Here is a 26,150-nt window from a genome sequence, read left to right on the forward strand (position 1 = left end):
CTGCTTGCAACAGTTAGCAAAGAGCCATAATTTTTTCTTTCTGCATTGTTTTCCATTCATCTATTGAATTACTACTGAAACTCCACGGCCTAGTCTGCTTGAAAGCTTTCAGTTGCTCTTCATCTCTGTTACGCCGAATAATACATTTAGACATTGTTGATACCACTTCACCAATCATTCTTTTTCTCAAAGCATTAGTAATACATTAAGCTACACATGCCTTTGAAGGACTTGACTGGTGATTTGCAATCATTTATTTCTCTTCTCCGTGCCAGCTATTTTACTTTGTCACTTACATGGCATTCACTGGAGTGAAATCAAGACTCCATTATTATTTTACAGCACATAAAAACGTATATGCTCAAAAACAGTCCAAATCTTTACCAGCTGCAACACAGCTCCTTTACAAACCTGAGCTGCTTGCATGGCTCATGAAAAGTTAAGGCATAACAATCCAACTTCTCAGGACCAAATTCCTGCCCCAGAAACTTTGAGGGGCATGTCTTCCCTTTCAGAAAGTGCCTCTTCATCTGTAAGCTACACTGAACCAGATAGTCCCTATAAACACATCCTTTGGTGTACTGAGGACAAATGTCCCATGTTCCAGCAGAAAATTAGTTTGGATCTTAAAGTAAGTCACCAGTAATTTTCTTCACAATCTCTTTCCCCAACTCTTCCACAATGAGAAAATATGCAGAGAAGAAAATCATGCTTTCTGCTATAGCATTACATTTATTTCAGCACTCTATCATATACCTTAGAGATCTCAAGTCTATGAATTCTCTGGCAACTGTTCTGCTTCTAATGCATTTATGATAATATGTTTCTCCTAACAGATTTAAAACCACTACTATTCGTTTCTAGACTTTTAACTATTTATTCTTCAGACCTCTTCTTGGATGTGATTTGTCATGCTTTCAAACCTAAACTGGCATATTTGTGTCAGTCAGATTCAGTTTTTGGAAGGATGATTTCTTATGTGCAGTACCTTCCCCACTTACTGAGTTATATTGGCCCATCCCTTGGTACACCTCAAGTTGTTCCTCACAGCTGCACATTTGTTCTTCGCAGCAGGCAAGGATGCTCAGATTTTATTCTGTTAGCTTTTCCTTTTAGCTTCTCTTTAGCCTGAGTTGCCTGATTTTTATACAACTCTGCCTCTTCTAATTAAGTGCAGTGCTATTTGGGGAGGGTGCTAGGCTTTTGCCACAACACAAACTCTGTATACTACAGTCACTGAATCAGTCTTCAGTCAAAATTTTGGATCAACTCTACACTCAGGAACGAGACAAAGGTTGGTTGGGTTGTTTGTTTTTTACAAAAGTTTCCTAAGACACCACAACATAAAACCATTGTTTATCACCCTATAAATCTGTATTACTAGTAAGTGTAATCTGGCAAATATACCTTTAATTCTAAAATGATAGGGAGGCCCATGTTTCTCAATCTGCAGTGGTATATTCTCAAAACTGTTGTAAAGCTGCATTTTGTAGTATTTTACATTGTAACTGCTTTACAATATAAACCAAACCGAAATCTATTGCCTATTGTGATAGGCCCCAACCTGGGAACAAGTTTTCCAAATTTAATTCCTGGCTCTTGTACACTGTTCCTATATGATTCGGAGAAGATACTGTAGATCTGTTCAAACTGCCCCCATGAAACAGTGACAACTGTATTTACTTCCAAAAAAGTAAGGACTCAAAACATCTCTATGCTTTAGTATCTGTAGAGAAGAACTATCACCTCTGATTTCAGCATAAACAAATTGGCATATGATTAATGGCCAGATAATAGTATTGGGTGAATTACCTAATAATGCTGCTTGCAAACGAAGAGTTGCTCTAGGTGGCAGGAATAACTACTATTTTCCCTTACATTTACAACTACTACAGAAGACAAAACTGTTTCTGTTCATCAACAATCAACTTTATTGCATTACCTGGAATTAAAAAACTGTAGAACTTCTCCATGAGTTTTTGAATAATCTGATTAGCTTTTTTAGGTCTGCCACCTCCATCACTGAGAAATTCTGGTTTACTTAACCCAGCTTCAAGAAGGTAAATTCCAACCTGTGAAAAGGTTACACAGTTAGAAATTTAATTAACAATAAAATTAAATTAACAAATAATTTAATTGACAAGAATATTATAAACAGAAGAGCACAAAAAATAATAACAGTGGCTTGAAAATTAGCAGGTACAGACAGATATAATAAATCTACTAAAAACACCATGTAGAGGAAACATAACTAAAATCTGTGATTCCTTCAGGTAATACATTATACATTGCTAATGGTGAAAAAATAAAAATATATTTACAGGAAAAAACACACTGAAAACATTACCAAAGCATGTAGAAACAATACATTTTCACCACATTATAAATACATAGTAGCTGCCAGACTTTGTTCAGATATTTTTATTTTATATTTCAAACAAAAAAAAAGAACCTCCAAAATGCAAATCGAGTATAATGAATGCATACCTTTAAAGCCTGAGCCTCTCCAGGTCTTTGATAAAGTCCAATTATCTTTTTCTTTTGCAACCATCTCAAACCTTCCAATATTTCACCACTTAAAGTTGCTTCCACCAGAATACGTTGTTCATAAGCGCCCAGGTATTCTTTTGTTTCATTACTGTGCTCTTCTTCACTTCTTTCATGAACACAGACCTGCAGCTCATCATCAGAGTCTCCTCTCATTAGAGTAAAGGTCCTGTCACGGAACTCATCAGTTAGAATTTGCTCAGAAGGCAGACGAAGAGCAAAGTCTCCCAACAGAGCCTTCCAGGACCCATCTGCACGGTATGGCAAGACTATAATATTTAGCTGTACAGACACAGGAGTCAAGATGGAATAAGAGTCTTCTTCATCATTAACTGTCAAAAACTTAACAGATTTTGAGCCACTGCCATCTTTCTGTACAAGATCTTCATCAGTGCTATCATCGTTTATAACAATGAAGGATGCAGAAGTGCTTGGAACTGGAATATGGTCCTCATTGGTTACCTCATCATCTAAAGCCACCATCTCATTTCTCCGGTCTTCGTGCATGTTCCAGCAGAGCTTTTTCTTCTTCTCCTCATCCACTTTGGATGGAGGCGCACGTTTCCGACGACTGCTCATTTTGCCGTTTTCTCAACGGTGCTTTCAGTATCTGCAAGGTGAAGTGAATCAGTCAACAACAGGCATTACAAAATCAAATGGCCACACTAGAATTTCACTGTGCAAAGTTCTGGGACACAAATACATGCACTATGCACTCAAACTGTTCAGAAGTATTAGCTTTAGAGGGCCTCCTATTCCTGTGCCATCACACAAAGCTGGACATGAAGCACGGTCTCGTACTAGATCTTACAAATTTGCCAGACAGCTACAGACAAAGTTCAACAAGACTGCTTCATTTCAGAGCTCTTACTCAGAATCTTGTGGGATAGACATAAACCAAGAAGCAGAGGAATCCTGCAAAGATGGGGGTGGAGGAAGACAGAAAAAAAAACCAAAACAAACCTCCGCAAACAAAAGTGCAGAAGTACAGGAGATCTGGGGGCAGGAGTGGGGTAAATACGCATAAAATTCCTTTTTTCTTTCAAAGTCTACATAGACCTGAAACTTAAACTTGACACAGGGCTAGTCTGAAGATGCCACTACATAAAATATGGTTTAGAGCCCAAGCTATTAAGTTCTGTCCTTCAAAGTCCCCAATGACCTCGCTACTAGTATTGAGTAATTTTCCCAGGAAACCGTGCATCCTGGGCCCTGGATATACAAACTGCTTGCAGAAGAGCCCTTAGTTAGTTATTGTACATTTCAGGGGGACCAGTCAGCAAACTAAATGTAGAGTCTTGCTGATACTGACTAACTGCAAGCCTAAGTCAAGACGGACATGTAACTCCTTAACTGACCCAGACACAGAACGGACTTTGTGGATAAAATACAAGTAAACAAAGTACAGCTGCTAAATGGTATATATGAAGAAGCAAAATATAGAATATTAGATCCATCTGGGAAACTAATAACTACATAGCCAAAACCACATGCTCATAATTAAACACTCAAGCAAGCAGGAGCGTTTTTCAAAAGATTTTTTACAAGGAGCCTGAACGTAGCAATAGGTCTGTGACTTTATATTACACTTTGTGAGAATAGATATTTGTGTCAACTCAGCTTGTGCATACAACTTTTAAAGGAATGTAGGAAGATAAGAGGAAAATATTGTAAGCTACTAAATCCAGTACAACATACCCTAATGTTAAAGAGGTTTATGCTGGAACATAACAGAATTCCTGTTACTGAATAATTTTGTAAGGGTCTTGGAAAAACCCAAAAAAACCCCAAACAAACGCTAACTGATAATTCATGAAAGCCAAAGGAAATATCGTGGGATATACACATTTTCCTCTGTTTGAAACTCAAACACAAAATCACAGACTCGATTAGGTTGGAAAAGACTGCTGAGATCATCGAGTCCAACCTGTGACTGAACACGGCCCTGTCAACTGGACCACAGCACACAGTGCCACATCCAATCTTGCCTTAAACACCTTCAGGGATGGTGACTCTACCATCCCCTCGGGCAGCTCATTCCAACGCGTAATCACCCTTTCTGTGAAAAAACCTTCCAAAGGCTCAATCGAAACACTCCCTGGCGCAGCCCAAGGCCATCCTGTCACAGCTGTTGGGGAGAAGAGGCCGACTCCCACCCGGCTACAGCCTCCTTTCAGCACTTGTAGAGAATGATAGTCTGTAGTCTCTCACAATTTCACAACAGACTTCAGGGAAGGAAGGGCGAGTTTTTCAAAACAATGCTCATGCACACGGAGCGATGCTGACAGCACTCGAAGCAAATCCCGACGGCGAACACACACCGCACTCAACCCCGAGGCAGAAGGCTCCCAGCGGCATCCCGGCCTGCTCGAGCCCGCCAGCGTGGGCATCGCACCCTGAGGGACAAGCGGGAGGGAACCGCTCTGTGCGAGCGGGCTCTGCCCACAGCTCCAGCGGCCACAACACGCCCGCGCCTACGAGGGGCAGCGGCAGCCGCGCCCGGGGCAGGGGAAGCGGCGGGGGCCGTCTGCAGAGGAGCCCCGCGGACCGCGGCTCCACCGCCGCCCCGAGCACCCGCCGACCCCAGGCCCGGGGCCGGGGCCTCCCGCACCGCGCGCCGCCGCAGGGACGCGGGCAGCTCTCGCAGTCTCGAACGAGGAAAGCGACAGGAAGCTCGGGAAGGCGAGCCCAGCAGCGGAATGCGAAACCCTCGGCAGCCGGCACTGCACCACCGCGATGCCGGCCACCGGCGGGCTCTGCGCGGCTGCGGTGACCCACCGCCGCCCCCCGGTCACTGCGCAGCGGGCCCGCGGCATCCCCCGCTACCCGCGGCCACTCGCACAGGCCTCGGGCTGCCCGGCCCCGTCGCCGCCGCCCGCGGCACGGCCGCCGCGCACCTAAGGACTATCGCGGCGGGAGGAGCGGCTGCTCACGGCCGTAGTGGGGGCCGGGGGCAGCCCCGGGGGCGCAGGGTGAGGGGAGCGGGGCGAGGAGCCGCGGACGTACCGGAGCGGTGACGCTGCTGCCCCGGCGGCCGCGGCTCCTCCCGGATCGGGCGGGGCCCCCGCGGCGGGGGGGCGGGTCCGGGGGGCGCGAGACCGCACCGCCCCTGGCAGTGCCGGACAGAGCCCCCGAGCAGGGGGGGCCGGAGGAGCAGGCGGGTACCCGGGAGCGCGAGCACCCGCTCTGGCCCGAGCGGCAGCCAATGGGCTTCAAGAACCGTGACTTTTGCCCCGCCCCCCCGATGTCAGCGGAACACAGCGAAGGGAAGGCCGGGGAACGGCGCAGGCGCAGTTGTGTGCACTCCGGATGAGGAGGCGGGGCTAAAGCGATGGTGCCCTCAGTGGGGCGTGGCTGAGGGCGGGGCGAGGGCTGTGTTGTGACGTCACATGGGTGGGCGTGGCCGCGCAGGGTGGCGCTGAGGGGTAGGCCCTGGTGGGGGGGGCGTGGGAACGCTGTGGGATCCCGGGAATGCACGGGAGGTTCCGCCTGAACCGGGGAGGAATCTCGGTGTGCGGGCGGTCATGCACTGGAACAGATCGTCCGGACAGGATGAGGAGTCTCCCTCGCTAGAGAGAGCCGAGAACCGTCTGGTCGCAATCCCGGGCCGAGCGCTCTGGGATGATCCTGCCCGAGCAGGGGCGCTGGATCAGATGGAGCCCTGTGCTCCTTCCATCGTGACCCACTCGGTGATTTTGTGCATGAAACACTTGGCAGAAGAGAGAGGACTGTTCAGGCATCTGACAAAAGCGACGGAAAGAGCGAATTTTTGGGCTGTTAGCACTGCGAAAAGGCAGAATCAGGCCAATTAATTTTTAACGACAGATATCACTGCAGTAAAAACTACAGAAGGAAGCTGGTGAAGTTGCTGAAGGGTCTGAAGCACAAGTCCTGGGAGGAGTGGCTGAGGGGGCTGGCAGTGTTTAGCCTGGAGAAAAGGAGGATCCGGGGGCACCTTAGCAGCCTCTGCAGCTCCCTGAAAGGAGCCTGTAGCCAGATGGGGCTTGGCCTCTTCTGTCAGCCAGCCAGCCGCAGGATAAAGGACATATAGCCTCAAGCTTTGCCGGGGGGGCTTAGGTTTGTCAATGGGAGGAATTTCTTCATAAAAAGAGCAATTTAACACCGGAATGGGCTGCCCAGGGAGGGAGTGGAGCCACTGTCCCTGGAGATGTTCAAGGAAAGACTGGACATGGCACTAAGTGTAATGGTATAGCTGGCAAGGTATTCAGTCCAAGGTTGGACTCTGTGATCTCAGAGGCCTTTGACAACCGCAATGATCCTGTGATTCTGTGAAATGCACAGACTGACAATTGGAGACAGCTGTAAATACACAAATAGAGAGCCCTTTACAGGAAGAAGGTGGGGTTTTCTTTTATAACAGTTCTTTCAACCATTTTTTCATATTAGCTTTTCCAAATGAATTCCTTACTTACTTGCCTGTGCTGATTTTCTGCCATTCTCAGCCTTTCTGAAAGGGTGGGCTCAGAAGAGCTGCTCAGAACAGTGATGTGCAGTAGCTTTGAGTGTTGGCCCTTACACCAACCTTATGTGGTTTGGCTGTCTTAATTGGCAATGTTTGATTTCGTATTCCTAGATTAAAATTAGCTGAAAAAGCATCACTTGGTCCTATGTTACAACAGGAAGTTGCTGCAGAACAGAGATGAAAGGAAAGGCACAATCACATAGAATCATTTAGGTTGAAGAAGACCTCTGAAATCAAGTCCAGCCTCTGACTGATCACCTTGTCAAGTAGATCATGGCACTACATCCAGTCATTCCTTTAAACACCTCCAGGGACAGTGACTCCACCACCTTCTCGTGAGCAGTCCATTTCAATGTATGATCACTCTTTCTGTGAAGAAATTGCTCCAACCTGAACCTCCCCTGGCGCAGCTTGGGGCCATGTTCTCTCATCCTGCTGCTAGTTGTTGGGAGAAGATGCTGACCTCCACCTGCTACAATATTTTTTCAGGGAGTTGTAGAGAGCACTAAAATCCTCCCTGAGCCTCCTTTTCTCCAGCGTAAACACCCCCAGCTCCCTCAGCTGCTCCTCATAAGCCTTGTGCTCCAGACCCTTCCCCAGCTCCATTGCCCTTCTCCGGACATACTCCAGCTCCTCAATGTCCTTCTTGATGAGAGGGGCCCAAAACTGAGCACAGAACTCGAGGTGTGGCCTCACAAGTACAGGGAGAGAATCACTTCCCTGTTCCTGCTGGTCACACCAGTGCTGATACAGGCCAGGATGCCAGTCTGTGGGACAGTGAGCAGCTGGAGTGATGCACTTTGCTAGGAATTCATTAAGCTACCCTGTTTCACTTCTACTACTGGTGTGCATCCCTATACATATGGATAGGTAGGGCAGGCAGCTACTTTTAAAGGTGTGACATCTAGATTTGTGTTGCAAGATGCGAATATCAAATTTCCTCGCTGTGAACTGTATCTCTTGATGGCAGGAGTGGGGGCAGCCAAAGGACAACTTCCATCACATTTACTGAGGTGGGGGGCATGCTGTGAGTCTGTGATAATGCAGATGCTCCCCACGTGGGACATCAAAGGTGTGACTCCTCATGCGAGTGTGCTGCAGCTGCTGTTGGTGACCTGATGCTGTGAGAAAGTCCCACAAGTGACTGCTGCTCACCCTCCTCCACTTGGTGAAGTTGGACTCTGCCAGCAAAGGGAAGCAGGAAGGAAAATCATACACTTCCAGAACTCTTGTAGGAATAGTGGACAACAATTCATGACTCAGTGAGATCTGTTCACAGACTCATTTACAGGGCTGTTCACAGGGCCATGAGTCTCTTAATGAGTCTTGCCCTTTAGTTAGCTCTTCTATTTCTATATTGTCCATGTCTTCTATTAATGATTTCCTCTCCTGGACTGGAACTTTTGCTTTCTTTGGTAGCGCTGATGGTCTTTGGAGATTTAAAATATAAAGCATTTGTGAAACTGAACTTTATTTTCTCATCTGTATTTTGTGAAAACTAGTAAGCAAGAGAGTAACATTTCTGCTTTCAGAGGAGGGGGAAAACACAATGGCCCCAAGAGGGTGCCTGCTGTACATGGCAATATCTGTCTGAGCCTCTCTTTTTCTCTCACCCTTGTTTGGTAAGAAATATCTTTCCTAGTTCTCAGGATAAACAACCTTGGCATGATCCTCCTGCCGAGGGAAGGAGGAGATAACTCCAGGCAGGGTAACAGTCACATTCTGGCCTTTCCCAGGTCACCATTGTCTCGGCACTGCTCAAACCCCTCCTGGCTTAAAGCTGAGAAGTCACTTCCCAGCTCTCCCTGCCCACTTATTGGGTCAAGACTCAGTACCCCTTAGGACTTTTCAACTCAATAAGGAGAGGAAAGTGATTCAGATTCGAAAATACCCTTGGGTAGAGGTGCACTGAACCAACACTAGAGGTCCTTTAACAAGTAATGATGTTATTTGAAGAAAAATTCACATTTGTGAACACAAAGATGAAGGCACAGAGCTAGCAAAACACTACATTGGTAAACCTTGCAGTATCATATGAGAAAGACGAGGATGAAAAGTAGAGAGAGAAAAGAAAAAAGAGGGGGGAAGAGAGAGAGATCACCTCTACTGAAGCATAGATCAAGAGAAATCTTGGTCATCTCTAAGAGCAATGGAGATCTTTGGAGTGTCAGGAGCACTAGTTCTGAAGTACACTCCAACACAGGGGCACAAATTTTACCAAAGAGCTGTCCCTGCTTTGGGGAAGAAAGAGAAGCAGGTCTGTTGATTTGTCTGTAAGGTGGTTGTATTCTCAGCCTCTGTTACGTAGATTTCAAATGCCAGTTTTTACTTTTGGAAGAAGTGGACGTGAGACCATGCTGCCATCATAAATGGGGGCAGGGCAACCAATTTATAAGTAAAAGTAACAATTTATACTTAGGAACTGTAGTGGGATAGAATATAAGAAAATAAAGATAGTATAGAAAGTATTCTTACCCCTAAGGAGTTGCAGCTGGGCCAATTATCAGAGATTAGGAACAGGCCTGACTTTAACAGGCACAGCTGTAACCAGTGAGAAGAAGAGTGCTATAAAAGAGTGGGGTGGCTGGTTGAGAAGGGAACTGGAGTCAGTTGGCTGCTTTGTGAAGAAGAAAGAGCCAGTGCTCTGAGGAGATGCCCATGAGAAAACACCAAGAAGGTATGAAACTTTTGTGTTAGGAGACACCAGTATGGAACCCCTGCAATAAGGTGACAAGGAACAAAGAGAAGGATGACAAAGACTGTGGGTCTAGTGAAAGGGCAGAGCCATGACACTTAGGCAGCACTCTCTCTTCTGCTTGGCTGCAAGGAAAAGGATCATCCCCTCCCTCAGCACTGCATTCACATATCTCATGGAAATCTCTTAGCTACATTATCTTGTGACATATCTCATGGAACTCTTGACTGTTATCTTGCCTGTTGTGGCTCCACTGCAGTGTTTGAGGCATTTCTTAGGAGGATACAAAGGGGTCTTCACCCACTGTGTCCATCTTTTGTCTGAAGGAGTTTTGCTTTTCTGTCTAGCCACTTATTTTGAAATAAGCATTGAGAGCAGGTGGAAAAATCCCTGTTTCTATTCAGCAGCTAATGACTAAGGATCCTACAGATTAGCACCCAGTAATTTTTCTACTGTTCTAAAGAACTTCAGTGCATTAAGGAAGATAATTGCCATTTAATCTAACAAAATAAAAAGGAGCAGTATGAAGAGAAGAGAATATGACATAAAATGGCACTATGTCATTTTTTTGAGCACAATTGACAACATAGCCTCCTTTGCCTATGAATAAAAATTCCCCTATGCTTTCAGTAGCAACTCTTAAAGCCCAGAAAGAGTAAGCAAATAATAAAATCAGGAGACATGCTCCTTTGCAAAGAGTTTCTTTTTTGAGGGAGGCTGGAGAAAACAGCATGCCAGTTGTTATGGTATTTAAAAGTTCTTTTTTAGTTGCAAAGGCAAGCAGAAATCTTCTAAAGGAAATCAAAATTGTGCACCTCCAAATTGGTTCTGGCAGGAAATGTGCATGTTTGTAGCAAATGAATGAAACTGAGGGCAGATAGACTCTGTTCCCTGCACTACAATGGATGTATGCTAAGCTGTGCCTCAGCCAACCCGTGTGTTACTCTTGTGGTTAACTAGCAGGAGAAATCTATTCAGCTCCTTTGATAAAAATCACCATGTGACAGAAATGGCAAGATGGACCCCAGTGGAGACATAATACTGTTCCAGTCTGTTCCAGATTAATAAAATTGTGAGCAGTATTCTGTGGCCTGGTAGGAAATTATTTTCATAGGTTAAGCTCTGCCTAACTTCCAGAGTGTTTGGTGTGTGTATAATAGAAAATAGTATAATTGTCATAGTGGGACTTTGAAAGTGTTATCATATAATTGCCACCATCCACAGTGCATAATGCTGCTTGGGACAAAAGAGTGGAGGATTTAAATATTTTTTGGAGAGCTAAAAAGAGCAGCATGTTATTGTGTGCCAGAAACCATCATGTAAGCCAGTAAACTAAGAACCCAGCATGAGAAAAACACCATGGAGCTACGATGGCAAACTTCCCCTTTTTCACTTCTTCAGGGCTTCCACTATTTTCTGTTTCCTCAAAACAGAGAAGTTCAACATATCACTTGTGCCTTTCTGCCTCTTAGCACAGCATCTCCTGGGGGAATCTACCTGCACCCCACAGAACTGCACACTGCAGGCCATCTGTCCCAGCTCACGTGTGTGCACAGTTCTTGTACACCCTCATCCATCTGCCACTCAGCTGAGCTACGTGCTGCTTTTGTGAAAACCAGGTGATACACCTGACCTCAGGACTGACAGCAGCAGCTGAGCTGTCACTGGTGGGAGTTAAGCCCATTTCCCTTTTTTCAAGAGAAAAGGACAGTTAAAAAGACTATCTAAATATAGAGCAGGAAAAAAAAATAACCATGTCATTGCATCTAGGACATCATCTAGATTTACTATGTAGGATTTGGAATCCAGTTCTTGGAGTTATTTAAATATATACCTAAATAAGGTGTTTTCATTGCTTTAATATTCCTTTTATAAGCCTTTTTTTTATGTAACAAAAATGCATAAAGGAAAAGTTTGCAGTTCCTGAGAAAAACTGAACCTTCTAATAAAACTGGAATTAAATAAATAAAATCTTTAAAATAAAATCAGTAAAAGCATTTTGAAATTTAGGATCAAAATATAGATGTTTGTAACATAATACAGGGCACAATGGTTTGAAAGAGAGCTGAAGAGATATTTCAGACATTATCTATTAGAGATATATTTCTTGGCAGTGAAAAATGCTGATTTTCACACTCTGGCAAGAGAAGATTTGGATTCATAACATGCACTGTAATATAAAAAACAAGCAAAACAAAACTTCTTGCAAAATTCTTATCTATGTTTTATACTTTAGAAAAAAGGCAAATAAAATTGAATTTGAAACATAAATGAAACTGTTTATTCCAGAAGTCTTCTGGAACTATTTTATTTTGGCCTCTTTTCTCATAAAGAAGTGATAAGCAGCCTCAGTAGTTTCTGTCAAAGAATATATGAACTTCATCAGGGTTGTTATTTCTTCGATTTATCATCTTAGAAGTACAGAAAGATCTGCAGTTCTCAAGCCAGAAATCAATGTATTTGTTTAACACCAATGAAAATCTGTCTCCACAGATGTTTTCTTTGAGTTTGACAAGGTTTGATGTTAAAACAAGTACATAAATATTGATGTGGCTTCATTGCAGGGGGTTAATAATCATTCTCTTCAGAGGAGTATTATATTAAATTGTCATTCCAAAATTCACCTTTGAGCCTGCTTGGGTGACTACCTGAGTCAGAAAAAGCAGCAGTTTCAGAGAGGGCAGGCAGTGCATTTGCTCTGGCTCTGGGCTGCAGGAGCAGGCAGTGCTGACTCATGGAATGCACAGGGCATGGAAGAGCCGAGGAGATGCCCCAAAGCTGTCCCCAAACCTCCCGGTGCTTCGGGGGAGCTGCACCTTGCCTGGGTGCTGTTAGTGCCAGGCAGCATTGCTGTGGGACACAGGGATGTTTCTCTCTGCAGTGTCCCGGGGAGGTGGATACCTGTGATTCCACAGGGGAGTTACAGACAGGCAGATCTCAGCTGGGCAGCAGAGCTGGCTGCTTTCTGCTGCTACTGGCACCTGGTCCCTTCTAACTATTGCCTGAAAGGTGCAGTAAATCTGGAACGGGAGAAGCCCGAGTGTGGTGGTACTTGGTTGATGCTGCTGTTCAGGGAGAAATGTTAAGACAGCAGAAGCCTTTAGACCCCCTGTCGTGTGGGTCCCTGGAACAAGTCTTTAGTAGAAAGGCACCTGAATCATCCCTGGGAGGAGGTTTGCTTTGGCCTGGGGCATTAACTCACTTAAGTTAACTCAAGTTAACTCAACAACCTTAACTAATGAGAAAGGATGTTTTCTCTGAATATAAGTGTCATTGTATTTCTAAATGTGTGTACACTGAGGCTTATTAATCAAACTATAGTTTTGTTGCCTGTCCTTGGCCTAAAACTTAGAGATGCAATGAGAGATAAGAAGTTAGTCTGGGACTCAAATGTGTATTTTAGTTTGTTTTCCTAGATAGTACCACAGGGAGCCCAATCTAATGGGGGCTGATGGAATGGCCCATGTAAATGTGCAGCTCTGGTTTGTGGTTTTATCACCAGCACAAGTGGTGCAAGCAATTTGAGCATTTTGGTACTTCTATGCATATTTGTATTTATATTTTCGTACTTCTATACATATCTATATACATTTTAGTACTCCTATACATATTTGCAACTTCAAATTGCAGAAACATGTAATCAAATTTTAATATTTTTCTTTAATCACCAGCAACTGTAGATATTTTATTGTTATTACTCTCTACTTTGCCTTTCCACATCCATGCAGACCCAGATGTATGGATTTTGTTCTAGCTGTAAAACAACAAAAAATAATTCTGTGTCTGCTGTGCTCTCACTAGGGTAGATGCATAACTTGTAATGTAGCCCTACAGTTCCAAAGTTTGTACACAAATGTCAATAAAAACCATGCTTCAATCCAATCTCCTTCCTGCTTTCAGTGCTCTGAGGGATTTTCTTTTTTGACTGGTTTTGTTCCAAGGCATTGTCCTACACATGGCCCCATCTGTGTACCACAGGAGTGTCCATGCCTCCTAGCTGGGCTTGGTAGCATCCACATTCTCTGACTTGGGAAATGAGTCAGCAGAAATTACTGTGCATCACTGAGCACTGTCTCAGGGAAAAAAAAACCCACCTTGTCGCACAATGAAACAATGAAATATTACATCTCATGAACCTGCTTGAGTAAAAATAAACCTTTTTAATTGAGGAGGTAATTGGAAGCTATCGAGAGATGAGAGAACAGGCTTTTATTTGAAATATGATTGCAAGAGAAAGTAATGAGGTCAGAACTAAATAAATATTTTCTCTCTTTTCCAACAAAGTATTACTTTTCATTAACTATGGTTTGTTTCTCTAGGCAACAGGAACATAATACAAAAATTTCGCAAAAATACTCTCCTGGGATGCTTATGGACCTGCAGATGTTCCTAGCTGATAAAATCCTGGGTCTGGAGCACAGATGGAAAGTGGTAAATGATTAAGATGTTATAGGATATAAATAACAATACTACAATGTTGTGTGTAGAGATATCAGTAAAACAAGGAATGCTTATCTGCTGGCATGGTAAGCATCTTGTTTATGGCTGATCAGTTTTGCAACAGTTCTGGCTCCTGCCCAAAGCACAAGTTGGTATGTTGCTGCCAGCCCAGAGTGGCTCTTCCTGGTCATCCCTGCTGGGCTGAGGAGATGGGATGGGTCCTGGCTGCCAGCTCTGCCCTGGCAGACCCTGCTGAGGTCTTCCACCGCCACCAGCTCCCCGGGAGCCCTACAATATCTGATCCACAGGGAGAGCAATTAGGGCACCTAGGCCAAGGGTTTTCCTTTCACTTCTACTTGGAAACCACACTTTCCAGGAAGCCTTCCAGAAAAGATTAACCTGGTGGGAAATAAAATTATCCAGTTTTAACCCAAGTAGTTAGAATTATGGCAGTGCCACGTGCTGCTGCTGATGGGATCCTAGAAAGGAGAAGAGTCAGGTGAGCTCCTGGCACTTGCTGCTGACCTGGGGTGAGTCCTGCCCTGGGCACAGATCAGGGCATTGTTGAGGAATGTGATGTCAGAAGACCTGAAGATACATCTCTGGTAGTGCAGAAAGGTTAGCTCATTTGCAGAGAACCAGCCACTCACCATTATTTATGAGTTATCCACCAAAAGTAACCCTGGATGCCAAGTTTTGTTTTGCTGTGCTACCCTGGTAACTCCAGAAGAATTATTGCAGCTGCTGGTCTTGTTTCAAAATTTTTGCTCCTTGCTCTCAAGCCAAAATCCAGCATCATTTGAGAAGGGAAATAGAGGTAGCATCTACATCAAGTAAATCCTCACAGATATTTTGTTTCAACTTCTTGTGACTTGAAAGCTTGTGCAGTTTGGCATGATTGAAGTCAGTCAAAATTTTTCTTTGGGTTGGGTTTGCCTGATGAAAGTTTGGTGTGATTTGATGTTTTGGTGCCACTTTTCCCAGGCAATATGCCCCTTTTACATGTGCTTCTGCCCAGGCAAGGTTGTTTCCTGAGGAGCCAAGCTGATTGTTCCCCATATATGCCTTGCATTTCTGAGGAGTTCTGGTGATTTTAGAGTTGTTTGGAGCAAGAAGACTTAAATTTGAGTGATCTTCAAGATACTAAACTGAGGTAACATAAGAACCTGCTCCCAAGCAGTCTTTATTGTTTGTCCTTCAGCTGCAGATACTTCCCTCTCTCACAGGCCTGAGCTATTGTATGCTAAACAAATTGCTTTCTACTGAATAGCTGACTTCCAATACACAATTACCATAATTACTGTCGGTATTGTACACTTCTATGCACAGAGTAAGAACTGCATCTAATCAGAATCATCTCATAAACTGTGTAAAGATTTGATACTCCTTCCCAGCACTGAATGCAGATTGCCTTCAAAGCGAAGGTTTCTGAATACATTATCTACACTACAAAATTAAAAATAGCATCCAACTGAATAACATCTTCCTCTCACCCACATGGCATATCTTCAACCAAGATAGTTAAATCGGAAAAAGAGACCAAGCAGTTTAATCTCAGCATTCTAAAATGTACAATTTACAACCGTGAAATGTTAAGAGACTTTTTTAACACTCCTTAGAGACAGGTCTTCCTTTGACACCTAATGGGCCAAGATTTCTCTTTCTTCAACTTTGAGGGTTTTGAACTAGAAAGTATGTGCAGAGGTGGAAGGCATAGCTGAAAACAGGTGTGGTTCTCACTTCACAGAATAGTGCTTCATCTGAATTTTTACTGGGTAGACTTTTTTTTTTTTTTGGTTTTACTGTAATTTTAAATTTTACTATATTAGAAATGAATGAACAAAACTAAAAACAGAGTACATGACCAAAGCTGAAGGCAGTTCTTCTCACCACGTAATCCTGTATTCCTCTCCTTACCCTCCTCCTCAATTTCTAGAAGAAAAAATGAGGGCAAAAAGTTAAAAGCTATGTTAAATGAGGGTGTAGTAAGTATATGTCCAAATATTCTTTGGTATTAAGTCCTATATGTGTGTCATCAGTCTATGCACATGGAGTCACAAAATGAAAGTACACAATGACTTTTCATGTGGGTTTGGGCTGAAGAATCAAATTTTAGGATGATTTAGAAAATTGATTGAAAATGTGTTATTTGAGTGGTGCATATTACATTATCTGGTAAAGGAGAGCAAGAAGAAAGAATGAGGTACAGATTTGTATCCCCTGTTGACAGTGGTTGGAATTTAGAGAAAAATAAAAGCCAGCTAAAGAAAAGATAAACTAAGTGCAGGTACCATTTAGAAATCAGAAACACAATAGGAACTGAGATACAGCATAAACTGCAGCATAAGCATTACTTGAATTTAAATAAAGACATGGAAATCAATAACTGTCTATTACTGTAGTGACAGCAGCTGCCAAATTGGTTGAGCTGGTTTAGGTTAATTTATTGGGAACTTATGGTTTGCAGCTAAATAAAAAGTGCAGTGGTGATGAAAGGAGTCTTTTTAGAAGCTGTTGCTAAGAAAAGAGGAAACAAAACCAAGCATATGCCATGAAAACAAGCACATACTATACTTATTGAGAAAACATCCTCTAGAATAAAAATAAAGGCTATGCCATGAAATTAGTATGTGCTTTCACAACAGAAAAACTTGAAAACCACAAGGACACACTGTTTACATAGAATCATCCTGTATATGTGGACATTCTCTAAACAATGCAACTGACTGTTATTTAGACATATTTATTTTCTCTTCAGTGACTTCTCTATTTTATTGAAGCAAAAGTTGATTACCTATGACTATTATTTACAGTATGGCAATGCAGCTACTCAGCCATGTACTCTTTCTATCCCTTCATCTGGTCATTGCTAAACAAGATTCAAGAATCCCCTTGTGAGTTACAGTTAATAATCTACATGGTTTACCTGCAAATCTACATGATTTACCTATATGAGGGGAATAGGGGTTTTGTGAGGACCCCACTTTCCTATACAAACCTTGTAATCAGGCATGTATCATCAGCCTGCCTAATGATTGCTCCGTCCTCCACCCCTGAAAGTCATGTCTTGTGAGGACTCAGTTGTACCTCCCCAGGACAGAGACAGCCCATCCTGCAGCTGGCCCAGAGCTGGGCTGCCTGGGCACCTGCTTGCAGCTGCTGGTTATTTCATACAATCATTGTTTGGTTTGGGTTGTATGGAAGGGTCCTTAAAGACCTTCTAGTTCCAAGCCCTCTCTGCCCTAGGCTGGGACATCTTCCCTTTGACCAGGTTGCTCAAAGCTCCATTCAACTTAATCTTAAGCATTTCCTGGAATAGGGCTTCCACAGCTTCTCTGGACAGCCTGTATCTGTGCCTCACTTCCCTCAGAGTGAAGAATTTTACCTGTCTCTCTCCCAAGTGTGGGTATTTATGTGGGTCTACTCTTTTACTTGACTAATGACATTCAAAAGTTTGGACAAATGTATTTACCTTTGAGACCTTTCCAAATTTCAGTGAATTTTTTTCCTCAATCACCTTATGAATATTTTTGGTATCTTGTCAGGAAGGGCTGTGGAGGCAATAGGCACAGTTAACATGGTGGCTATATTTCCTTAGACAAAGAGAATAAAAGTGTTCTTTAATTGAGTGAGACTCTTCTCTTTGAGTTTTCTTCACTGCTCCTGGCCTTCCTTTTTGATCAATTTCAATTCAGCTCCATGTCTACAAATAGTAAGTAAGATTTTTTTTTAAAGAAACTAATTGTTTTAGGTGCATTCTTAATGTCCAATTCAAAGTGTATGAGAGGGTCTGGTATTTCAGAACATGGTTACTTCAGTATTTATAAAAAATCAGAATCTGCTAATGCCTTGTGAGCTTGTTTTGCTCAGGTACAGCCAAAAATTTTAATAGTGGTTAAGGTAGATAATCAGGAGAGCAAACATCCAAGTATGGTGGTTGGAGCTCTGTGATCTAATCCATGAACCAAATGTGAGCCATTAATCATAAGTGGATGAGAGATATAAATGAAATGTTGCCTACTTTGAGAAAGGATGACAAAAGGCAACTAACTGATGGAAATTCAAGATAAAAAGCATTTGAATGTGCTTCCTGGGGACAGGCAATGAATTCAAGCTGCTGGATCAGCTGGACTTCAAACATTTTATCACTCATGGTCGTGTTACACTTGATGTTTGTTTTCCAGCCTTAATAAATGCAATTTTTGTGATAAATCCATGGTTAGGTCAAAAAAGTTGCGTTGGTGGGCAAGACTGAGAATGTCTGATTCTGGAGGAACCAGGATGCTGGGATTTGAAGCGCCCCAAGGACCAACCAGTCATAGCAACAAGCTGAGGAGCCAGGCTACCCAGTGAGGATCAAGGTCTTGACATCCCTGCAGTGACAGGTGGCCAGTGAGACAGTGCAGCCACTTCACCAGAGGGAAGTCACAGAGAAAAAGCAATTAATGTGTCATCAAAGACACAGCAGCATACTGTCAGGGAAATGAGGGGAAAGAGAGCTACAACAATGATTCTAATAGATCCTGAAGTAATGAAATGCTTCCAGAAATGCATTGCTTGGATGGAAAGTCAAAATGATAAAGTCTGTGCAATTTCTGTCATCAAGGCAACTCCTTATGATGACCTTAAATAAGTATTTAAAGAAACATATGTCATCTGATACTGTTCTCTTTTTTTGTTATAGCACAGAAGATGTGTTAGCATTAGTGAGAACAATTTTTATAGTGTGGTGAACTATCCTCTCGTTTTGAAGGAACAGTGCTTTTCTGCATCAAGGTTTTGAACAAATGTATCAAGTACTTTGCAAATTGTTGGAGGCTTGTAGTTTGTACACCATATCCTCATTCTATTTCTGGGTATCTGATTCTTGTTGTGTATGTCTCGCTTTAAGTAATAGCTATAAACCACAAATAAATACAGTATTATGTGGTATTTTATGAGAAAACTCGTGGGTTAGGATGAAGACAATTTAATAGGAAAGCAAAAGCCATTCACAGAAGCAAAGCAAAATAAGGAATTAATTCCCTGCTTCCCATGGGCAGATAGGTGTCTAGGCATCCTCAGGAAAGCAGAGCTCCATGACATGTAGCAGTCACTTGGGAAGAAAAACACCATTGCTCCAAATGCCCCCTCCTTCCTCCCTCCTCCTCTGGCTCTGTGTGCTGAGCATGATGTTGCATGGTTTGAATTATCCCTTTGGTCACTTGGGGTTGGCTGTCCCAGCTGTATCCCCTCCAAAATCTATGTGCACCCCCAAGTGTCCTTGCTGGTGGAGTGGGGTGAGAGACAGAAAAGGCCTTGGTTCTGTACGAGTGCAGCAGTAACAACGACATCTCTGTGTTACTTCTCTGTTATCTCTGCATTGTTTCCAGCACAAATCCAAGCCACAGCCCTGCATCAGCTACTGCAAAGAAAATTAACTCTATCCCAGCTGAAACAAGCACAGATTTGTGTTATTTTATTGAGTTACTACACAGTGATGTGCCATTCTGTCGCATTGCATGCATTTAGAAAAATAATGAAAATAATGATTGTGAAACTAGAACAATAGGCTAGAAGTTCCCCCAGCTGAAATCTCTGTGTTCATTTACAACCAGGTATAGCAGGAAAAAAGTGAATAAACTGATCAGTCTGCTGGCAGTGATTTTAAGGCATCCTTTCCATCCATCCTGAACAATTGCAAATGCATAAAGGAGGTGCAGTACAGAAAATGAGATCATTTCAGTTAAAGGTCACCACAAAATCCTACTAATCTTTAAGGCATTCCATTTCTCCTTATTTTATTTGCTATTGCAGACTTTAAAAATACTTTTTTAGGGAAGCTGATAAAGTGTCCTGTATAGAGTCTTACATAAACAGTGACAGACTGCACAGAAAAATTAACATCCAGAGGTATTCAACATGTTAATTTGGGCTTCTTTTCCTTTCCTTTTCTAAAATTTTTTTACGCAGTGGAAAGGTTCTTTAAAGTATGTCAGGTATTTATCACACATTGTTTACTTGCTGAACTGATATTTGTAAAACTTCCTCTGATTCTTTAGTCATATGTAAAAGATTTTCACTTTGAAAAGACTGCTAGCCTTTTCCACCTCTGATATTTGTGATTTTTAATATTTTTTTCGTTCTTTTTGTTTTACAGAATGTTTATAAGGGTTCTGTGTGGAGAAATGAAGGGCACAACAGCCAGTAAACACGAAGCTGTTTTCTTCAGTGCTTACTGTAGTCATGGGGAAAATTTCAGAAATTACTAGCTGGGTGCAATTTGTCTCAGAGCAGTGCAGAGCTGTGTTGTTACATCGTACAGCTGGAGTAAACTTTCCATCTTCAGAAGTCACTGGTGCCATTTGTGACTGCAATCTGCAGCATAAGGTCTTTCTTACCCTCGGCTGCAGCCTGAACGCCGAGATGGCAGGAGAGAGCAGGAACACCTTTCCCTCATTCACGCACAGCAAGGACTTCCTTTCCATATGTAGGTATTACCAGTTTTCACTGGTACCAGACTGAATTCCTGCAGATGGCTTTACAAGGAGCTGTCCTTGAAAATCACTGGAAAATTTGGCTAGCTGATGCTTCAGCTGCCATATTTCCCACAGAGTACCAGATCTGTCTCCATAAGGGATGGTGACTTCTTGTTAAATTACTTGTCCTGTTAGTTACAATCTAATTAAGTAGACCTGTCTCGTTAATTTGTATTAAATCCCATATATCCAAGGTACTGTCTCTCCCTTCACACTTATATAAGTCCCTGCCTGGTGAGTTCAGCCAGAATGATTCAGACTGACATTTCCAAATTAAATTAGAAGTCTGTGGATTTTAAATGGACAGTCTCATGCTCAGGAACTGTGGACCTTTGACTTTGAAATGCACTTTTCTTTTTGGCCTGATGTAGCATAAGCTTGTTGGAATGCAAGTCCCAGCACAAATTTATCTATTTATTCATGTTGTTTCTCAGGGGAAAATTTCAGGGAAATCAGGGGATTTCATGGCAGTGGAGTTTTATCAAAATTAATCTAACTGGATAGAATTGATGTAAGTGGATGTTGTAAACATTGTGGAGCATTTTGGCCTAGGGGGCACCCTAAGTACATTTTTGCAGATAGAAAATAAATACAGGAATGATTTTAAACATTATCTGGGACTGAACAGTCATGTTTTTTAGCAAAGGAGACATTCAGCTGTCTTCTTATTCACTATTTGGGAGCGTCCTCATTGCCATGAGACCAAAATTTGTCTTTGGATTTTCCTGTGCCCAAGAAACCTTCAAGATTTGAGATATGCCCTCTCTGTAAGGAATGGAAACCAGCTGCCTTTGACTATTGCATGCGACTGCTTGGAGGGCACAGGCTTGTGGCAAGGGAACCCTTTGTGAGGTGAATTTCTACAGAGGAGAGATCAGGCCCTTTGTTTTCTGGACCCCGTTCTTCCAGTCTCTCTCCTTAGAGCTGGCATGAAGCACGGCTGCTGAAAGCTTTTTAATATTGAGTTATAAAAGCAATCAGTTACTTATTTTAAAATATAGAAAGAATTACTCGTAGCTTATCAACAGCTCTGCTAGCCAGAGATGAAAACTGCTGAATGTCTGAATAAATCTGCTCTATTTATCACTTCATGGAGTCTATAATCCTCAGAGAGTGTAAAAAATTTACAAGACATCTCTGAATACTGAATTTTGCATTGATTTGGATCTCACATTTGTTTGAAAGACATCTGAAATCATAACCACACAGACACTTTCCTCCTGAGAACGCCCCAGTGGAGGAACTTTTGTAAAGGATGTAAAATCACCTAAATCTGTAAAATATGCTGACAGTAGTGTGACTTGAGACAGTGGGCAAGAGGGGTGTTGGATGACTACCAATGTTAACTTTCAAATTTCTGGGAATCCTTGGGTTTCAATGAGTGTCTATTCCTGTCCTCAAAAAAAAAAAAAAAAAAAAAAAAAAATGGAGAGTAAGCCCATACAGTCATAGGTTTGTGTAGAAGCTATTGTGCATTTCTAAGTATTTCAGAAGTGAGTCCTAAATTTCATGGGTTAATCCTATTTAATTTTAATGAATCTACTAGTACAGGAACAGCTGAGCAATCAGACCTTTTCAAAGCTCCATATATACAGACATCGATCCATTTATGTTCATTTCTTAGCTGTTGCAGCAGATAAGTGTAAGCAATCAAAACTTAAAAATGCTGTTGCTTTATTTCTTACAGATAGGGCAACTTGAAAGGCTAAATACAAGAAAGGAGGTAAAAACCAGTGCTGTAGCTGGCACATGTTTTAAACAAAAACCTATGAGAAATATTTACTTCGCTAAGAGAAAAGGAGAAAATTCAAAAAATAATGAATATATTAGTAAGATTAAATCCCTGTTTTATCTGAACAAGCCTGCTAGATGATTGTTCCAAATCTTTGGTCACAAGCAAGCAATTCAGTATCTACAGCAGTGGGCTACCTATGCATGTTTTGCATGCACACTGTATATAGCAGGTGACATTTCTAAATCATGAAAAGAAAGCAGCTAAGTGAGCAGAATAAAAAGGACTGGAGACAATTTATCAGATAGCTGATATATATATGTTTCAATTTATTTCAGACAGAAACACATGAGCTTTCTGCTTGTTTCCAAGGCAGAATAAAATTGTATAACTTTAGCATCATTGATCCTTGCAGAATAGCTTTAAATCTCCCCAATAATTTAATTGGAGAGTCTGTACAGCTAGACAGTCAATCTGGCTTGTTTCTCTTGGTAGGAAGTAGAGGAGGGAGTAGCCATGTTAGGGAAACCAAAAGTGGGATTTAAACAAACCAGGATTCAGCCATTGCTACTCCAAACAAACCTCCTTTCAAACCATTTTCTACAATATACTGGCCTTTCTCATCAGAGCTGTACAGAACTTTTCCAGTAGAAAATTTTCTGTTAAAAGAGATAATTCTGATGAAATAGGAGTAGAAAAAAAATTTTTTTTTTGGAAGAAATACTGGAACATCCATTTTATGTTAATGATTGATTTTATCTGAAGTAAAAAACTGTTCTGCATTGTATAAAATGTTTAAAAAGAAAACAGAACAAAACACTTTGGATGCCATCAAAACAGAATATTTAAATCAACCTCCAAGTGATTTTTAAATTGTGTAACATGGGAACATGAAAATTATTCATTTGTCCTTCATTTCACAGAGAAAAAAATATTCAACAGCAGGCAATTTCCCTTGGAAAGGAATTGCTGCTTACAAGACAGCTCCAGCCTTGCTCTGGTTTTGTCCTGATTCCCTGCTTGATGGCAGCTCATATCTCTGCAAAAAATGCAGTCCCATGTAGTGCCTCAAGGATGGTTACCAGATGACAAAGGGACCATCTGTTCAGAAATTTGTGAAGGTGGTAGGACTGGGGACATGGGCTGTTTCTGAGAGGAGAAGTACTAGATCTGTGGTACACAGCAGGATCAGGAGGTGTAGGAGTCAGGGACAAAAGGCAATGGGATGACTCTTTGTGGGACAAAGACAGCAGTGCTACTGGTCACCCATGTCTGCTTCCCCGTGGGCAAAACCTTTGCTTTCCCCATTAGGGAGGGGGAGATCAAAGCCACTGCAATTCCAGAGCTGTCTTTCCCTGGCCTTTCCTAAAAATATCCCAGATGTCTTCATATGAGCCCCAGACTTCTGCCCATTTCCACCTACTCCACCTGCTGCTGCAGGGGTGGGAGAGGCAGCGTTTGCAGCCATGGCTGGGCACCAGGACCCAGTGACCTGCTTTCCAGTCTCAGCAAAACTCAGACCATCACTGAGGGAAAGCAGCTCTGTGTGACAGCTCTGCACAAGCCTCAGCATAAAGACCTGCCGTCTTTCTGAGTGCCAGGTTACAGGGGATGAGGGCTACAGGGTGCTGTGTGTCAGGAAGAGCCAGTGGGAGCATTTGCAAATGCTTCCCTTGCCAAAGCCAGAGAAGCAACCCAAAACTTAACCATTGGAATAATTTGCTGGCGTGCTGCAGGCTCGTTGTGTCAAGGGCAGAAACTAAAATTTAATCATTACAACACGGGTGAAGGGGAATTTGTTTCCCCTTTTGTGCACATCTGAATGTCTCTCCAGATCTGGCCCTGGCAGAACTGCCCTGGGCTGGCCCTGGGGAAGATCCATGCCCACAGGCAGGGGACAGGCAGCCCTTCTGACCCTGATCCTTGGGAAATATTACCTGCAGGGAAAGAGGGCACCAGCAACCCCCTGGGCTGGCTCCTCCACAATAAACACAGCTCGTGGATAAACACAGTGCAGACAAATAGCTAGCTGTGTGACAATAAAATCAGCTCAGATATTGACACAAGGAGAAGACACCCCTGAGGCAGCACTCACTGCAAACCCATCTCTGAATGAGCAATAGTTAAATGTTTGTCCTTGCCTCTTTCTTTCAAAAGTAGGGCAAATATCTATAGAGTTCCCAGCGGGGAGGTAATCTAACTTTAACTTTCATACAGTCAAGTAAAACACCCGAGACCTGTGTTAGGGATGCAAGCAGGTCGTCTGAATTATGATTATTCAATCTGGTATTATTTTAATCTGGCATGCCTCTCACGTGCTTCATTTAGGTTCATCTTGACCTGAAAACTGCAATTTCAATGCCTTTTATGCCTCTATCTTTACAGGTGATTTACCTTGTTGCAGTGTATTTTTTCTGTTTTGGTTTTTTTTTTTCCCCAAATATAAATATTTATTTAAATAGCCAAGCCCTGCCCGTGAGTCCGAACGGCACATTTCATTGTCTCAGGTCTCCCGAGCGTGGTCTGGGTCCCCTTCTAGCAGCAGCCTCTTGCTTTAACTCTCGCTCTTGCTAATTGAGGCAGGGAGATAATGAATTAAGAGCCACGGGAGGTGAGAGCCAACGCCTTCCCTGCAGCCGCAGCGTGCTCCGGGTGATGTTTCCTTACTCGTTTACAAGACAATAGCCGAAAAAAATTAAGGAGGGGGAGAAAATGACTGAACCTTCTGTATGAGATAATGGATGAGCCCGGGATGACCTGTTTTTTTCCTTGCGGTGGAGCGGTGCTGAAGACAGAGGGCACCCGCGCCCAGCCCACAGCCGTCGCCCCGCCGCCAGCGCGCCAGCTCGGGGCGGCCGGAGAGCCTCCAATGCCCGCTCCCGGCAGGCAGGGAGCCGCTGCCTCGCCCGGCCAGGTACGTCTGGGGCTGCCCCTCGGAGCGGAGCGTGGGGCTCAGCCGCGGGGCAGGCGGGGCGGGCGGATGGCCCCGGGGCTGCGGGGCTCCGGGCGGCTCCGCTCCGGACCCGCAGCAGGACGGCGGCTCCCCCGGAGCGTCACCTTCCTCGGCACCGTCCCCAGCGCCCGCGCCGCTCGGCGGACACGCAGCCCTACCAGCCCCGGCACCGCTGGCCCCGGCGGGGAGGGACGGAGCGGCGGCGGCGCGGGCGGTGCGTGCCGCGGCGGGCTCCGGGCGCCGGGAGCGGTGTGCGGGTGTGCGAGTGTGAGTGTGTGTGCGAGCGGTGCGTGTGTGTGTGCCAGCCACCGTGCGTGAGCATCCGGGCACAGCGCGGCAGCCGCGCCTGGCGGGGGGCAGAAGTTTTGGGGAAGCGCCCGGCAGTGCTGGCGGGCGGCCGAGTCGGCGGTGCGGGCCCGGGACAGCGGGACACTGGGACACTGGAGCGCCGGGCCAGCGGGGTGTCGGGACAGCCACACAGGAGGCTGCGGGCAGGGGACACCGGGACAGGGAGGCGGCGGACGGGGGTGCGGCGGCGCTGCGGCTGCCCCGGCTGCGGGCGCTGTCTCGGGTGCTGACGGCTCCGCGAGCAACAGGGACGCGGCCCGGCCCCGCTCCCGGGCGGCGGCGGTGGCCGTGGGGGCATCTGCCCTCCCAGCACGGCCAAGCCCTGTCGCCGCGCTCGCCGCCGCTCCCCGCCCGGAGCCTCTCTGCGCGGCAGGCGTGCTGGTAAGGCACATCGGGGCTTTGCCCGCGGTTGCCTTAGTAACTAATATGTATTT

At 43.9% G+C, this 26,150-nt stretch overlaps 2 protein-coding genes and 1 long non-coding RNA gene across 8 annotated transcripts in view; 2 read left to right on the forward strand and 1 right to left on the reverse strand.

The window, feature by feature from the left end:
* Positions 1-5,711, reverse strand: part of SHPRH (SNF2 histone linker PHD RING helicase) — a 49,105-nt gene extending 43,394 nt beyond the window's left edge. Inside the window, exons 1-3 of one of the 2 annotated variants that reach the window (XM_064708399.1) lie at positions 5,554-5,711; positions 2,488-3,157; positions 1,943-2,072 (exon numbers count right to left, since the gene is read on the reverse strand). In XM_064708399.1, coding sequence (XP_064564469.1) covers positions 1,943-2,072; positions 2,488-3,126 — 769 coding nt within the window. In that variant the 5' untranslated portion in view covers positions 3,127-3,157; positions 5,554-5,711. Of the gene's footprint in view, positions 1-1,942; positions 2,073-2,487; positions 3,158-5,444 lie in introns of both variants that reach the window. The other variant, XM_064708400.1, reaches the window with a different exon arrangement.
* A 3,950-nt stretch (positions 5,712-9,661) lies between these two features.
* LOC135444898 (uncharacterized) lies at positions 9,662-21,230 on the forward strand. The gene is made up of 3 exons (XR_010439340.1): positions 9,662-9,707; positions 14,045-14,156; positions 20,305-21,230. It is a non-coding gene; the product is annotated as an uncharacterized LOC135444898 (long non-coding RNA).
* Positions 21,231-25,167: 3,937 nt separating this feature from the next.
* Positions 25,168-26,150, forward strand: part of GRM1 (glutamate metabotropic receptor 1) — a 182,613-nt gene continuing 181,630 nt past the window's right edge. For 2 of the 5 annotated variants that reach the window (XM_064708404.1, XM_064708406.1), the window contains exon 1: positions 25,168-25,329. The gene's annotated coding sequence lies outside the window, so the exon portion shown is untranslated. Of the gene's footprint in view, positions 25,330-25,563; positions 25,583-26,150 lie in introns of those variants that run through there. The other 3 variants (XM_064708401.1, XM_064708403.1, XM_064708402.1) reach the window with 2 other exon arrangements.

The sequence above is a fragment of the Zonotrichia leucophrys genome, chromosome 3 (assembly GCF_028769735.1).
Source record: "Zonotrichia leucophrys gambelii isolate GWCS_2022_RI chromosome 3, RI_Zleu_2.0, whole genome shotgun sequence".
Lineage (NCBI taxonomy): Eukaryota > Metazoa > Chordata > Aves > Passeriformes > Passerellidae > Zonotrichia > Zonotrichia leucophrys.